Source organism: Lepidothrix coronata, unplaced genomic scaffold, assembly GCF_001604755.1.
Source record: "Lepidothrix coronata isolate B3197 unplaced genomic scaffold, Lepidothrix_coronata-1.0 Scaffold186, whole genome shotgun sequence".
In the NCBI taxonomy this organism is placed as follows: domain Eukaryota; kingdom Metazoa; phylum Chordata; class Aves; order Passeriformes; family Pipridae; genus Lepidothrix; species Lepidothrix coronata.
Genome location: NW_016690366.1, coordinates 47,616 through 64,364, shown reverse-complemented (window position 1 = coordinate 64,364; position 16,749 = coordinate 47,616). Strand labels below are relative to the sequence as shown.

The following is a 16,749-nucleotide window of genomic DNA, read 5'->3' as shown; positions in this document are numbered from 1 at the left end:
TTCACTGGAAGTATCAGACCCTGCTCCCTACAGAGGTTTTCTCACCCTGACTCCTGCACACGCTTCAGGACAGATGGTGTCACAAATCCCTTACATGAGCTACCAGCTGCTTGGCCAGCAGTGCTGTAAAGCCACTTCTTCTCCTGGAAAAACTGAATCCATTTTTAATCAGATTGTTTAAAAAAAATATAAAAATTCTCTACTCCCTCTCCTATTGCTACATATTCTACTATCTGTAGCACCATTAACCACACCAGACTTAATGCAGTGTTTAAATGCTGTATCCATATAAATCTGATCTATCAGTAGGTTTTCCAGCAAAGGGCTTTTAACTCTTCAATGAAACCATGACATGTCTATGACTTATTCATAGCCAAAGTCATTCTCTTGTGAAGACAAAACTTGTGGACTCAATAGGCTGACAAGAGCAGCTCAACAGATGAGAAGCTGAGAGAATACTGACTATTTATTAATTTGTATTGAAAGTTTCTCTGCAATCTGAAATCAAACTTCTATTTATCACTGAATTCTTGCTCTGTGTATATTTAAAACTTAAAGGAAAAAAATACAGAAAAAAGCATTCTGTTTTTCAGCCTTTAACTAGGATTTAAAGTACTTCAGTACAACCTGGAATTTGTTATTAGGACACAGGATTTCTTTATATAAACAAGGAATACTGAGAATGGGTTTTATTTTTATCTTTGCATCCTGTAACAAACACCAAACTTGTTCATCTTACCTGAATAAAATATTCAAAGAGTGGTTTATATTTCTTGCCTTTAAGAGCAATACCAGGAAACCTGAGGAAAAAGATTTACATGAAAACAAATTAACAACTCGAAAATTGCTTTTTTCCTATTTACTTTTTCCCTATCCCTGAGAGAATTTGATTTCATAAAGTGAAGAAAAAGTATTCCCTCAATATTTGCTTCCCATTTCTATGCCTCTTTGGCAATTTGGACTTGGACAAAAAAAAACAGTGTCTCTCAATGCATCTCTGCTAATAATCATCAGGTACACTTTTATCTGATGGATCTTCAATCAAGCAATCAATGTAAATTAATAGATGAATTAAGCATTAATGACAATTTTTTTCTGGTAAAGCTGGGTAAGAAGCCTCTGGATAAAACACAGTATTCATAAGAATGAAGCTCTTCAGCCCAGCACGTCCAACAGAACTGAATAAGCCCTGACCCAAAGCAGCTGAGGTGATGTGCACAGAAGGTTGTGAAACAGGGTACTGCAGTCTTTAAAGCTCAGATGCCTCATTCCTTAGGCTAAAACTGGGCATCCAAACTCTCCATGGGCATCTCAGAGAAGGATCCAACACAGACAGGGACAACTGAGGGACCAACTGAGCCAGACAAGAAATGTAAGACACAGACAGAGCCTGTAGATGTGGCTCCCTTCAGGCTCCTGACACCAGCTGGCAAAGACAGTGATTAGGCTGGGATTCACAGCTCAGAACTCTCCTGAAAGTACTTAAATTGTCCGATTTTGGGAAAAAAGAATCTACCTAAAACATAACTTAATCTAACAGATGGGATAACGAAGTGTCACAGCTGTGGTCCTTCCCTATACTCTTGATCTATAACTTCCCAAACAATGGTCAAACCATAAAACACTTGACTACTTCAAAGCAGGGAACTCTTCAAAGCTGTTTCAAGGCACAGAAAGCACCTCCAGCAGTATCTAATGCCAAGTTAAAGAGCATGACTCCTCAGCTCAGCACACACAATATCCTCTAGGAAGAGGGGAGCCTTCTATTTTAAGCCACAGCTCTGCAGATGGTTTATATATTTTATATTACAAACAGCCTTAGGAATGTTTGAGGTGCTTAATCGGGATCAGATGAGGGAAAAGCATCCCAGTGCTCAGCCACACAGACATGGGAATGCTCAGATGCAGAATGTGAAGCACTAGAACTGGCTTTAAGAAAAAAAAAAAAAGGGGGGCAGTTAAATTCTTATTTAACAGAAAGTCAGTGAAAGGTAAAGGTTTTTCATTTTGTTTATTGAAGTCCTGGACTTGAAGCTGAAGATTTATACAGTGCTGCCTTCTTGTGACCTAAGTTATACTAATAAGACTCATTTAACAGCACTATAGTAATTCTTCACTGTCGAGAGACCAAAAATCTCTAGTCTGGATAGTCCAGAACTCAAATTTTCCAGAATCCAAAGAGAGACAACAGTGGAAAACAGTGTAAAGAAATTAAATGTTTGATATGCAAAAGGACTGAAATGCAATGCAAGGGGAGGAAAATGCTCAGTCATTTCATATCTACCCCTGCTAAATAAAACAAGGCACTCCCTGGCCAAAATTGGAGTAATACACCCAGACCAACCCATTTGTGCAAAGCAGCTGAAAGTATCCTGATCAAGGTGGAAGCCACCTCATCAGTGAAACAGGGAAATAAATTCCCACCCTAAAGCCTGGGAGGAAAAGGGAGAGCAAAGTCAGGCCTGAGGGAGGGTGGGAAGTCTGAGAGCACTCAGGAAGTTCAGATTATTTCTAACACAACATTTTCTATCAGATCATTCCCTGACCTCAGCCTGGCACTTGCTGCAGTTGCATGAATTTCTCCCTCAAGGGCCCGACTGCTTGAGAATTTAGAAATGAGTTAAAGAAAGCAAAAAGTTCAAAGTAGAAATGGGAAAGTTCATTTCCATGAATTTATACGCTCGTAGATGTAAATCTGTCAAAGATCCATTCAACTACCAGCTACCTCTTGTCTCACAATTCACATTTGAGAGAACTAATTTATTACATAACAAAGAGGGGGGAAAAAAAAATCAGCCTAAGAAGACTGTAGCACTAATACAGAAAGAAGAAAAATATTCTGCTCTGCAAGGAGAATAAAAATTGCCAGGAGCCTTTTGGATAGGCAGAGGTAAAAAAAATGACATGTTTAAAAAATAATCAAAGACTGGAGAGAGTGTGTTAGAAACACAACTAACCAGAGACACAAGCAACAACATCTGAAATGTGTGTGATTGCCTCAGAGAGCAGGTTCTTCACAGTTCTGACAAAAATACCACACCAAAAAAGGCCAAAATTATTCAGTGCTTGCCTGGATACAGAATGACTGCAACCAGATAGAAGGTAAATTCTTTGTATTCCATTAGAAGAATTATATGGAATCAAAAGACAACAGATCAACAAATTTAATACAATCAGCTTGCCCTTTTTTGGGTTTGTTTGTTTGTTTGTTTTGGGGTTTGGTTTGGTTTTTTTGTTTAAGTCTAAAGGAAATGCATTAAAAAGCATCTAAGAAAAAAGACTGGGTTTGGTAGAAGGCTCAGTCTTTATACACCCTAAAGAGGCTTCAAAAGCCTGGAAAAGAATACAGTACCTCCATTTCACGATGGAATTGCAGTACTGATGGACCTAAAAACCAGGCAGACTAACAACCACCTTCAACTTTAGGTGATTAAAAACTGAAGTGCTAAAAAACACACAATATGAACTTGTAAAGAATAAGCCACAACAAACCAAATTTGCTTAGGCAGACTAACCACCCTAGATAGTAGGCAAGCAGGTAAGATTTAAATCTGAATGTTAATAAGAGTTTTGACATTTTGACCTCTCATTCTGACACACACAAACACCTGAACTGGTGGATACATCACCACTTCAAAAGAAAAAGTTGTTAATTCAGTATCAGACCAAAAGAAAACTTCCAGTGGTATCCTGGCAGGATTATCATAACACTGACATTATTCAATGGTTTTATTGATGACTCAGAAGGGAGAGAAAAAAAAAGACTATGGAGATGGGAAGTTCAGCCAATCCTAAAGAATGAGAGCACTGAAAATCGTCTTTATAAACTGAGTACAGCTTAAATTGTTACAGAGTAAGTGAGAGATCAAGAGCATTCAGTTGGGGTGAGAGAAATCCATGCAGAATTATAAACTAATAATTATTCAACTATCACAATATAAGCCATCAGAGTAGGAAACATCTTAAACATTCCAGCTCTTTATTTCCCTAATTCAATGACCACATGCAATTGTTTAGCTGAAGTAAGACATAACCTCCTTTTTTAAATGTAAAGCTTTCAATTGCTTCATAAAAAAAAAAAAAGATAAAGATAAAGGTAAAAAAAGCTAATGCCAGTGAAGAAATGGTGTTATTCTCAAAATTTTCTAGTCTACAATTCTTTCTTATTGTGGTTTTGTGTTGTGTGGGCAATAAATAATATATGTTGTATTTTACCTCTTTAACAGGGTGATGTTTTATGCAAAAGGTTTAAGAGAAGCCAATATATCTATTTTGTCAAAGAGAGCTAAGGAAACTTTTATCCTATTTGTAGCTTCACACACAAAACTATTTGTGCCAGTAAATTTCAATCTCTTATAGATTTTTGCAAGAAACACACATGCAGGGAAATCCATCTTCTTGAAATGTTTAACTTTGGATCTAGGAAAACACTGCAAGTTAGCAAGTGTAATAGTTTATGGACTTGCCTGTCAAGTATCTCATATTCACTGTCAGATTTGTACAGTGCTATCAGCCTGGATTCCATCAGAACATAAATCTTCCCTGTGGCATTATCTAGAATATAAAATAAAACAAAGAGTTACACAGATCTCGATTTAATCCCCTCATTTGCACCATTATGAAACCTTTCAATATATGCAAGATGGTGCCAGAGCAGCTATAAAATTGCCCACAATAATCCTGCTGATCAACCAGTACTTTCCAGATACTCCTTCCCCATTCAGTGACTTTAAGGAGCACTTTCCAAAAGTTAGGTTTAAACAGAAGCCACAGGATGAAAGCCAGTCCACTGATTTTCAGTGTGTTTTGCTGTTCCAGAGACAGAAATACCCCATCTTGTCTACTATCATTGAGCCAAACAAAAGAGCAGTTGAAAAGTTCCAATATTTGTAACTGAAACAGAGGGAAACAACTGCAAGATGGACAATTACTACATAAAATCAATATTATTAAGTGGACATTGGGTGTAACAATTGCATTCCATGCTGCCTTTCTGAGATCTGCTCTTCCAGTTAACTACATGATTGGATTTCTTTACAGAGGAAGTAAATGACAAAAAAAATTTAAATTTTATGAAAGAAACTCATTTTCTACTCAAAAAAAAACCCCTCATTTTTTAACTTCAGTGACAAATTTTATTCAGACTGCTACCCTGCCAACTTAATCAGGGTCACTGTCCCACAGCAGTGGCCACAGACATCTAAACCCAAGAACTCAGCATCTCAGGCAGGTGCTGGTGCTATTTCTGAAACTACTCAGCAATTCTTTGTAAGATGACCAAAGTTACGTTAAAACCTTTGAAAACTGACATATATTTAGTTCTCTTAGAAGAAAGAAAATCCAAACACATGGAGTTCACTGTAAAGGCCTGCACAACTTCATGTTTAATATCACCTTAGGCACACACTAGATATACATGGTTATGTTGGAACTGGAAATTCCTACCTAGTATTTTATTTAAATTAAAAAAAAAGGGAGATGTGCTTGTAGATGACAGTATCATTAAAGGCAACTGCATTTCAAGGATAAAATCTATTCCTTTGCAAAGTGAAAAGGAAGACACATCATAACATACTCCACTGCCAACTGGAAAAAAATGGAACTGCAAATGCTGGAAAACTCCTTGAAGCAGTAACAAGAAAAGCAACAGCCTATATTGTTTAGGCACCTTAAATGGTCCTTGCACACAATTCCTGAAGTGCTGGTCCTCTCCTGAAGGAGATCACCTCCCTGTACAACCTGTTCAGCCAGGCACAACCAACTGGGCCATGAGTGAGCCAAGGCACTCAGTCCAATGTACTCGTATATTGGAAAGCACAGAAAACACCCTGCCTTACATTTGTGCTAAAAACAGACATTCCAGTCAGGCTGAGACCTGGATGTGCCATCTTGGGTCTGTTATGGGTAAAGAGTACAGAGATGTTCAGTTACTGCAACTCAGCTGCCACAGAGCAGCAAGTTGTTCATGAGTCTGAGCCCCAGGAAAGGAAGAGAGAAAAAAAAGCTTTGGACATCCAGTCGCACTTCCCTGTCTCTCTTATTCTTTATTCCACCTATCAATATTTTTTAGGGAACAGTCCTCACAATGCCTGTAAAATAACAAGGGCACTGCAGTCAGAAATCAGCCACATATGAAATAAATCTCGTCCTTCAAACTAACACTGATTCAGCCCCAAAGTGCTACCAATTTATCATAAAACAGTCCACATTACAAAACATAAGTACATATTGGCAGGCACTGAAGGAAGAAGTGTTTATTCTATGTCACCTTGAGCTAACACTTGCCTCTCACTTTTACATACTGCAGTTCTGGATTAACACAAAGGGCCAAATTGCTGGGCAAGGTCCAGGGAGTAGTGGTCCAAGCAACCAGAGAAACATTGGCTTCTTCTTCCAGTGGGAAGCTCACAGTCACTGAAGGGTCTTGAACATCCTGAAAAACAAGATAAAGCCAAAGGGTAAAAAAGAGAGGGAGGCAAAAAAGGCTGACTGCCTGTATTAGTGAGAAAATGCAAATCTAAGACATATTAACTACTACTGCCATCCACCCACACCCATCCTGCAACTGGCCTCATTCATCACTGTAGTGGGAGAGGGTGAAGTGGCAGCATCAGAAAGCCAGAAGAGAGCAGCAGTCAGAGCTCCTCTGTTACACCAGTGCAGACTGTCAGTCCAACAAGGCTACAGGGTTAAAAACTCGAGACTAGCAGCGAGATTTTGGGAATTCGCTGCCAAAACACCCAAGAGAACTGAGTGCCAGTTCCCTCAGGTACCTCTTATAATCCCTTTTAAAAAGTTTAGAATCAATCTCAAGTGTCAAGAAAATCAGCAGTTTCTTGGATACTGCTACACAAAGCCTTTCCCACATTTTCCTCTTGGATACTGCTACACAAAGCCTTTCCCACATTTTCCTCTATAGTCAGTGATTAGGAAGAACAGACATCACATAAAATGATTCACTGTTGTTAACAAGGGGGGGGAAAAGTCTGAGGTACTTAAAAACAAGAGTATATCAATACTTAGGAGTAAAAGAAATCTCAGGGAAGGAGACCTTTGTCAGCTACTCTATAAAACTTCACCTTCAAATGAGTCAAAACAATGTCCTGAAAACAAGTTTTTCTTTCAGCCGAGTACAACCCTATTCAGTCACTTCACATTTCACCTATTATGAAAAGCTGATTGTAAGAGCGAGCCTAATCCTGCAAATGTGAAATTTTCACTATTCATTTTAAATGCCAAACAGAAAGAGGGTGCCATGCACACGGGCCCTACCCACACCAAGAGGTCCTGTCGCCTCGGCACGTCTCGTGCGAGGAGCTCTGGTTTCCATCCAGCATCATGGAACAGTTAATGGCATCATGGGACAGGCAGCTATTTATGTCTGAGCTAAGGGCTGCTCCAGAGGGAATTTTCTGTGAACATCTGGTGCAGTCAACAGTAAAACATAAATATTACATAACCCACGGACTGTGCTCAATACCAGGCAAAGATCGAGCTCTCAGCACAGCCCCGTCTGCCCTGACTGCTCAGCAGCACTGGGGGCCACTCACTTCATTTTCTGAACACAGAGCTGATCAGGTAGATGAAAACAATGGGCAAAGCATAAAAAAATAGCATCCAGGATGCCAGGTAATGGCACTGTACAGTGTTTTATCTGTTACAAATCTACCTAAGGCACCACTTCTTCAGTTAAACGTAACACAAGCTGCTGACACGCTTTACTCGAATGTACATTAGACACCTAACTCTGTTTCCAAACACGTTTCTTGTGTCCTATTGCTGCTGACCCATGTCCAAATTCCCAGAGGATCAATAAGCAGAAGCTAAAGGCTGATTTCCACAGTGACAAAGCCAACAGACGCCTTACACCCCAAAAAGACTGTGCTCAGCAAGAACAAATCCTGCCAGCTCATGGCCTCAGCATTTCAGCCCACAAATGCCACTTCTAGCAGACAAGAAGGATAATTTTTGCATGAAGTGGCAGAGCAGCACCCCCACCACACACTCTACTGGTTCTAGAGTAAGAAACAGCATCTAAATATTTCATTAAGACTCAAGAAAAGAGAAGAGCTTTGGCTCTATGGAAAAGGGGCACACACATTAAAAAAGTCTTTGTTCTAACCACAGCTCATTAATCCGAGCCCATATGAAATGTCAGTTAACAGGGACAAGCAAAATAATTACTTCATTTATCAGACAGTCACAAATACCAAGATATTTTTGCAAATCTCACTTTCATAAATCACAAACCCTATATTCTTCAGTACAAATACCCCTCAGCAATACTGAAAGCTCCATTATCTGTGGGCTGCATTGTACTACAACTCTATTTAAACATTTGTTTTAAAAACACTATTTTTGGCCAGCAAACTGGCCTTGTTTTTAGGCAAGATGTAAAAGAAACCAGATGTACAATCTGTGCTAGTTCTCTGCTGCAACAATAGAAGTGAAAGATTTATGACAGAAGGATACGGAGGCCTGGGTCAGGACTGGAAGGGATGCAAAACCTTTATCCACAAACTAACATGAAATTGGGACAACCGAGACACAAGCTGTGCCTTCACATATGTGAACATGAGTAACTTCAAACAAGAAGCTGCACTTACTTTATCTAGTCATTCACTTTTAAAGGAACATTTTATAAATCCCAGTAAATCATGCATTACATTAGGTAAAACATTGCCTGGAATTTCCTAGTCTAAATTAATAGAGAGCCATTATCCTACTGCTACACAGTCTTTGACATCACTTATTAATCCCCTCACAGAAGATCTCAACTCCCTCCTCTTTTCAGATCTGCACAGACAGGGACAGTTGCAGCTCTCCTCTAAAAATTAAGCATAAAACCCAACACAGTGTAATACTCACCCTGAGAGCCCAGTGAGGGAGTAATTTCCCAGAATAAAACAAAGTGTGTACTTTAAACATCTGTAAGTTGTAATGGAGAACAGGCAAAAAGGCTCAGATCAAGTGATCCAAACAAATCCAGCAAAACATGATAAAAACTAACCCATTTACCTGGATTTTTACTACCAATTTGGAGTGTAATGACATCCTTAGGTGCTACCAAGCAATCACTATTAAAGCTTTTCAAATCCAAACTGAAGACAATAGAGAAATATGATTACAACACATAACACACACATTGACTGACTCACCTTGTAATTCTGATGGGACTCAAAGTTGGACAGTGGGGTGTTGCAGGCAGTTGAGAAAGGCATGACCTTAACACCTCTATACACCAGTCCTTTGTCATACAGCTGCTTGAAAACCCACCTGGAGGGACACAGAGGACAAGGAATAGCACTTGGTGTTTCACATTTAATAAATAAACTGAAAAAGGGGGTTGCTGCTCTAGCTGCAGTTTCCTTATAAATGACAGCTTCTTTAAACAATCAATCATCAACTCAAGACAGTATTTGCAAATCAAAAGGAAAGAGATAATTGCAACTGTATTTCTGGCACATTTTTAGCTTTAGCTGATTCTAGAAGCTTGGTATTCCATGCACTGGCTGCACAGCACACAGTATTTAGATGAAACACAAATCCACAGTGCTGACTAATCTTTCTCAGATTCCTTCAGCACAAAGATCACCTGAAATCTGAACTATTAACAAGGCTGAAGTCAGTTATAATTTAAGAACAGATGTGTAGTGACATGGCTGCTCACTTATCACATGATCTTAAGCATCTACTACAGTAACCAGTGCTACAGAAGAGAGGTAGATACAGGTCAAAGACACCTGCAACCCACCCTGAGTAAATCCTGACAACCAGAAGAGCATTTTTCACAAGGGGGCACAGATAACCATGAAAAACAATGAACTCAGTTTTATGGTCCCACAATTTAATGTTCTCCTCTGGACTCAGTTCCTCTCCAAGATCCCAGTCTCACATTAAGCTTTAACTCTGTTTAAGAAATCTTCAATACAGCCTGTGGCTTATTTGGATCCTTATGTTTCCTTGAAATAACCAAGGCAGCACTTAATATTAAAATATGACAAATTGAGGCAATGCTCAAGATGGACAGAAGCTGGAAGAGAAACATACTTCACACAGCAACTCCTCAGATGTCCACGTGGCAGACAAAACTTTAATACTGCAGGGTTTACTAAAGCATCACCAACATTTATCAGCTTATCAGGTCTCACTGACTTGCACACTTAGTGGTACAGCCTGCAGGCTCTAAGGCAGGAGAGGGCAAGCCTTAAATAATCACACCAAACCCCACTCACAAACCAGAACTTCTGCAGAGTCTTGTCATTTAGAACTCCATCCAAAACTCTGCTGACTTTAAAAGCTCCTTTATTCCAACTATGTTTTCAAACCACTCTGATCCCTTTTCTGGGTCCCTTTGCAGATAAAAAGCTCATTGCTAAGCAACCAACCCCATCCTGGCAAGCAGCACTTTTTTCTGCAGGCTGTCATTTTGTGCTTGAGAATCTGGACCCGTATTTCAGTCAGTGTCTTGCCTCCTATGTTTGAAATTATAACCTTCCACAAAAAACACAAGTAGACTATTGCACTGATTTTATCTGTAGCCTAAAAATAAGAATATCAAAAGACATGCCCTGGCTTGCTGACATGGAAGTCATACGCTGCCTTAATCAGAATAATTATTACTCTGCAGATTAGGCAGCGGAAGAAAATACAGACTGTTCTATGGAAAAGATCTGCAATCCACTCAGATTCATCCACGGGCCTCCAGTAAAAGTCCAAAATTCCCCTTGAGTGATCACTAACATCAGAAAAATTGCATAATCTGAAGTCTGAGATGGAAAAGGCCTCAGAGACCCTCTGCCACAGAAGAGCCAAACCCAGAGGTCTCCCAGGGCTGTGCACTCCGAAGGTGCCTGACCTTACACACACAACTCCAAAGTCACCTTGTCCAAGTAAGAAACGTCACCCACAGGCAAGTTATGGCTGCCTGACCCCCACCCAACTCTGGAACACAGCAGTGAGGAGATCTATTTTACAACTGAGGTTTTAAGTTTATCAACTTGACCTTTCATAAATATAAATCATACAAATCATCTCAACACAGTTTCATCAGCTCTGAGCATATATATCTGAGCTGGCTAACTGCAGAAGTCTTTGTGGGAGTTAAAGAAATAAGTTAAAATGTATGCTTACCACCTCAGAGCATAATTAATGCACACTGTGACAAGTGACAGCATTCCTACTGAAGGTGTTCTATTTGCCTTTCAAAAACAGTGACTAAAATACCTATAGAAAAGAGCTCCACTATACTTTCTATAGAGCACTGCCTACTAACAGCATCGAAGAAAACTACTCAGAGCAACACTGAATACTTAATTCAGCTGTAAATATAACTAATCTCAGGGAGGTGTTCAGGAAAGGTGAGCACTTCATGGAGCTGCCAAGCTCCCAATCCAGGCCAGCATCTCCCTCCTGTGGCAATCCCATCCCATTGCAAACTGAGGGCTCCAGCTGTGCACTGCAGAGCAGGGATGGGCTTCCAAACCTCTCCAGAGCTGCTCACAGGTCACAACTAACACTCATTTGTAGTCTCTTATAACCTCTCCCCTCAGAAAGCCATTCCAATGGAATAAAAGAATTATGATTGAGGCCAGACTGCTGCTCGATGCCATGGTCTTCATTATCATTACAAAAAAAGCTGTTCTGTTATCTCAAAAAACATCTAATTGCTTTCCTTAACAAAAGAACTTCTGAGACCTCTTGGTGTGTGACCATCAGACCTGCACAGGAGATGATTCCCAAAGGGCTCCCTGCAGCACTGCCCACCTAAAACACAGCACCTGCTAAAGAGGAACCTGATTCTAATAGTAAGAGTCACATTTTGCTTAAAAATTCAACATGATATTTTAGACAATAACCTATCAAAACATGTTTTAACCCTTATGTTTGCAAAATGTTGGCACTTTGCAAGAAAGGGGCACCAGGTTTGCAATTCAAAATTGAAACTGCAGTGCTTTCTGAAAAAACAGTAACTTAAGGAAACCACAGAGCTCCTTTCTAGTGAGAGAGAAAATGTTTACTCACAAAAGTGAGAAATCAAACCCTATCCCTCTAGTTCTGCTGAATTTCTCAAATGTAAATAAATTTAATTGCATCCTCTTGGCTGTGGGAGCAGCACTGACACACTTCTTTACTGAAAAATGCACTTTGGGGAAAGGTGAACTTAAGATGCACATTTCAGCCTCTTGTTGACAGAGAATCTGGTCCCCAAAGATGCAAGGAACGTTTAACCTCCAAAAGGAATGACACAAATTGGAAACAGTTTGTTGTTACTGAAGTGCCAGGAGGGGATGATGCAACTGGTTCCAAGACTGAGTTCCTCTCTCCACAGGAATAACATCCAAGAAACTTGAACCTTGCTACAATATCCAAGTCACACACGCACCAAGCAAACACCACGTGGACATAATAAAACTCCTACAGAGGGAGATTCTGCTTCCAAAAGATACTGAATCAGTCAGTGCAACACTCAAAACAGCCCTGGCAACCCACACAAAATCCAACATCTCTCAGTCTCCTCCAGCAGATGCCAAAGCAAGTTGCACTTCTCAAACACGTGTGTTCACATCAAAGAGAAGGATCTGATCTTAGAGCCTCCCAAGTGATTAATGCCATTCCTCTGGGGGATCAGGTGACTCCAAGGGATCAGCTGGCTCTGTTTGCAGTGATCACTATCTAAGGGTTTCCTAAAGGCTTGAGAACTCTCAGCTTTTCAGAAAATTGAAGTACTCCTTGCTAACACCGACCGATTATTTTCAAAAACATGAAGTGCTTTTCTCCCTTTTTTCCTTTTTAAAGAAAAACACCCAGGAGCTGTAAACTCAGTTACTGACAAAGACTGAAAGTAAGGTGGGCAGAGCATGATGACAGCTGGATGTAGAGGTGTGTGATTTCAACATATCCTACAGACAAATGAACAAAATTATTGCTGTGCCACCTCACATCAGTTCAATAGCAAGATAAAAGGACAATTTTATAGCCTCTCTAGACTTCCCAAATAAACCCATCCACAAGCACCTCCCTATGGAAGAAGCCCTGTCACCTACACAATTCAGCAAGTTGGCTCCATCCTAACAGCACCAAAAGCAGCAGAGTTTTTGAGGAAGAAGGTTTTTCTGGGACTAGTGAAAAATACTTTAAAGACAAGATGAAATAAAAAAGGAAGCAACCATCAAAAACAGATGCTTGGGGACAAAAAAAAAAAAAAAAAACAACAAACCACAAACCAAAAAAGTACTCAAAAATCACTGGACATGAGTCAAAAAAGCATAAGTGGAACATGAATTCCAATAACAAACACAGCCTATCCTTAAATAGTATCTTCCAAAGACACCTTCTTAAGAAGGTCAGGGAAAACAGTTATTCCAAGGCCCAGGAATTCTTAAGTACAGAAGTTGTCAAATTTCAGGTTCAACTACCAGTGAAAGCTTTAGTGCATACAGAGATCATCCTGCTCCAGGTCTAAACTCCAAGCTGTAATCTTTGGATCAGTGCACTGAAAGATTATGAATCAAGCCAAAAGTGCAAAATACCTGTATAGAGAAAATTTGAATATATAAAACTGTTGCTAGACTTATCCCAAAGATCATCCACAGGAGTTCAGTGTATTCCTCCTTCAAAAGAGAGGTAAGGAGATAAAACAACAGGGACTGGAACAGTGAGAAGACAACAAGGGGACTACAGCACTCAATGCACCAAGAAAATACAAGAAAGGGGAAAAAATGCAGGTAGCTAGTAGAAAAATGGACAAAACAGATTTCTTATGACCAGTATCTCTCTAGAGAATGAATTATAGACTCTAGGGAATAGAGTCATGGAATACACAAAATGCCTTGGCGATTTCTATTAGGACCCAGAGAGCTTTTGTTCTGAAATCATTCTGGTTCAGTGCTGAATAAACTCCACATGCAGGAAAAACAACTGTTTTACTGCTTACATAGAAAAGAAAAAAATCTTTGACCTTTACACCAACCCAGTCCTCTCAGCGGGGTGTCCCCATTCATCCTCTCACTGAGAAGGGCTAAGGCACTGAATTTACTGACAGAGCTTATCTGGAGAACATGGAGCATGAACAAAACCAAAGCTACACAAAGGGAGTCAGGCAACCCAAGGCAAATGTTCCTGTTTCAGGAGCTACCTACAACCTCTTCAGGTGCCTTAGAAGTGGTACCCTGAGCCTGTTGCTACAAAAAAAAAAAATAAAAAAAATCAAGGACAGCACTACGAGTCCAAAGGGTGAGGAAGTGCCCTCTTAATAACCTCCCTAAAAGGAAAACTAAAGCTGGAACAATGAAATGAGTTCAGTGGAGGGAACAAACAAAAAGCCCCATCACCAAAGGACGCTCCATACTGGCTGTGCTTCCACAGTAAAAGCACAGAGTTTTCAGTGCACAGCCATGATACAAAGTTCTTACCACACAAAAGGACTCAAGTGTATCTTCTTCAGGTACAGAAATACTTAAGAAGTGTTTCTACTGTGCTTTCACACTATGCAAGTCATAGAATCACTGAATGGTTTATGTTGGAAAAGATCCTTAAGATCAGAGTCCACCCTTAACTGCCCAGGCCACCACAAACACATGTCCCCAAGTGTCACATCCACACATCTTAAATCCCTCCAGGGATGGTGGCTCAGCCACTTCTCTTGGAGCTTCTTCCAGTGCTCAACAACCCCTACAGTGATAGAATATTACAAAAAAAAAAAATTACCTAAACCTCCCCTGCTGCAACTTGAGGCCATTTCCTCTTGTCCTATTGCTTGTTCCCTGGGAGAAGAGACTGCCTTAGCCCCAGTGACACCTCACTGCTCCATGAATCATCCTCCTCATTGTTCAGCTGCACTGCAGAGCCTCACACCTATTGCAAAAGGCACTTGGGAGGGTGAGGCAGCCAAAGAACAGGCACATCTGCTGTTCCAGGCAGGAACTTGTCATTGTTCCATATCCCTTTACTCAATGTGTTCAGTAAGATGGAGAGAGGAGAGGGAATCCTCCCCATCATGTGCCCTGTGCGCCTGTTGGGCCTGGCTCAGGGAAGGCAGGGTGTGATTCCAGAGGTCCAACTCTCCCCTCACACTCCCTGGTGCCTCCTCCCAGGGCTCTGTCACTCAGTGGAGTTGACAACTGTCTTTAAAACAGAATTAAGCTCAGCCCGCAATTGCTAATTTGGGCACTAGATGGTGACAGGAATCTGCTCAACCAACCCTTCAGCCGTGCAGGGGAGCAAAGTCAAAGCCCTGGGCATCACCCCCAGGCTCAGTCTCAGCTCTGACAGCACAGCCATCCCCTCATCTCCTCAGCATTCCACGGGCTGTTCCCCAGCACCCAGGGAAAACTGCTCCCGAGGGGCAAACTCACAGCAGGCTGAGAACTGTGTAACAAGCCAGCAGTGCAGACAATAATTTACTAGTTGTTCTTCTTCCCAAAGCCCGTGTGTTTCTTTCTGACCAACTGCAGATCAGATCAGTAAGAAGTTTAAGCTCACACTAAACTGCTCAAATTCACTGTATGTGTCTCATGAGCTGTACAAAACAAATAATTAAGAATATATTGTATGTTGGCTCCAGGCCAGCTCAAGAACATCATTCTCACTGCAGTGTTTCAGTAAAGGACACATTTTCATTGAGATCTGAGCAGGATGAAGGGTCAGAGACACAAATTCTACAGAATTAAAACTTAAATGTTCTTTTTAAGTTATCGAATATGTGAACAGTTGATTACATCTTCACATGAGAAACCACTCCAGTATCACCTGCTAATGACACCAACCTTTAATGCTGAAATATTCTGCCCATTTCATGGATGGATGTTTTGTTGTAAGTCAAAATTTAGCAGGCTGAAAATTCAGTCTACTCAGCCATCATATGACATAGCACCAAAATTCTTCCAAAGCAGTCATTTCCAACAAACCCATTATAAAAGATGAAAAAGAATCAATTAGAAGAGAAGCATGTTAGAAGCTACAGCTCAAAGGAACACTCCTAATGGATATACAAAGTAACTTCAGTAACACATTCTCAGTCTGATGATTGTCTAGGAAACCATCTGATTTATTTTCTTCTATTTTTCAGAAATTGTGCATTACCCTGTCAAAAGCACCGCTGCAATTACATTTACAGGGCTTTCTTTAAGCATTATCCCCCTTACTCCTGAAACAGGCATCCCACATTTCTTTCCCATTCCCCTTCTCCATCCACTGAGCAAACACCAGTGGTTTCACCTCCTCCTAGGTTGTCTGCCTACATACTTCCTGAAATCTCATATCTCTGAGGCTTCAGATCCAAAATTTATACCCTAAAGTCTGTATCAAAGCAATCATTAGAAGAGGTAGCCTCTGTAACACAAGTGAAAGACTAGAAGTTGTCTTTCAAAAGTGGAAAAGAAAAAAAAACAAAAAGGCTTGGGCTGGTGAGAGAGACCCTGCAGCTTGCAAAAGTCAGGTTTGTTTCTTTAAGGTGCTTGTTAAACAGGATTTGAGGTACCACCAAGTATTTATATAACTTACAAAATAAGGGTTTCTTGTCAGTTTTTGCTTTGTAATTATGCAGGGTTTCTTCAGCTAAGTTAGTCAAACATCTGCTGCCTTCCCACCATCCTTTCAATGCTCACTGAAAATTCCCTGGCACTTCTGCCCTTTCCAATGGCTTCAGGGACATCCAGAAGGTCTGTCAATCCTTCATCTAACTATATGTAACTAACTACACAATTAAAGGCTATTAGTAAAACTAATACTAAAGAATATGCATATAAA

General features: G+C 40.3%; 1 protein-coding gene across 2 annotated transcripts in view; it reads right to left on the bottom strand.

Annotated features, from left to right (window-relative positions):
• The window catches only part of IARS (isoleucyl-tRNA synthetase), a 100,539-nt gene that overhangs the window by 68,883 nt on the left and 14,907 nt on the right, over nucleotides 1–16,749 (bottom strand). For both annotated transcript variants that reach the window (XM_017830983.1, XM_017830982.1), the window contains 4 exons: nucleotides 9,159–9,276; nucleotides 6,286–6,433; nucleotides 4,467–4,554; nucleotides 740–800 (listed from right to left, as the gene is read on the bottom strand). In XM_017830983.1, coding sequence (XP_017686472.1) covers nucleotides 740–800; nucleotides 4,467–4,554; nucleotides 6,286–6,433; nucleotides 9,159–9,276 — 415 coding nt within the window. The remainder of the gene's footprint in view (nucleotides 1–739; nucleotides 801–4,466; nucleotides 4,555–6,285; nucleotides 6,434–9,158; nucleotides 9,277–16,749) is intronic.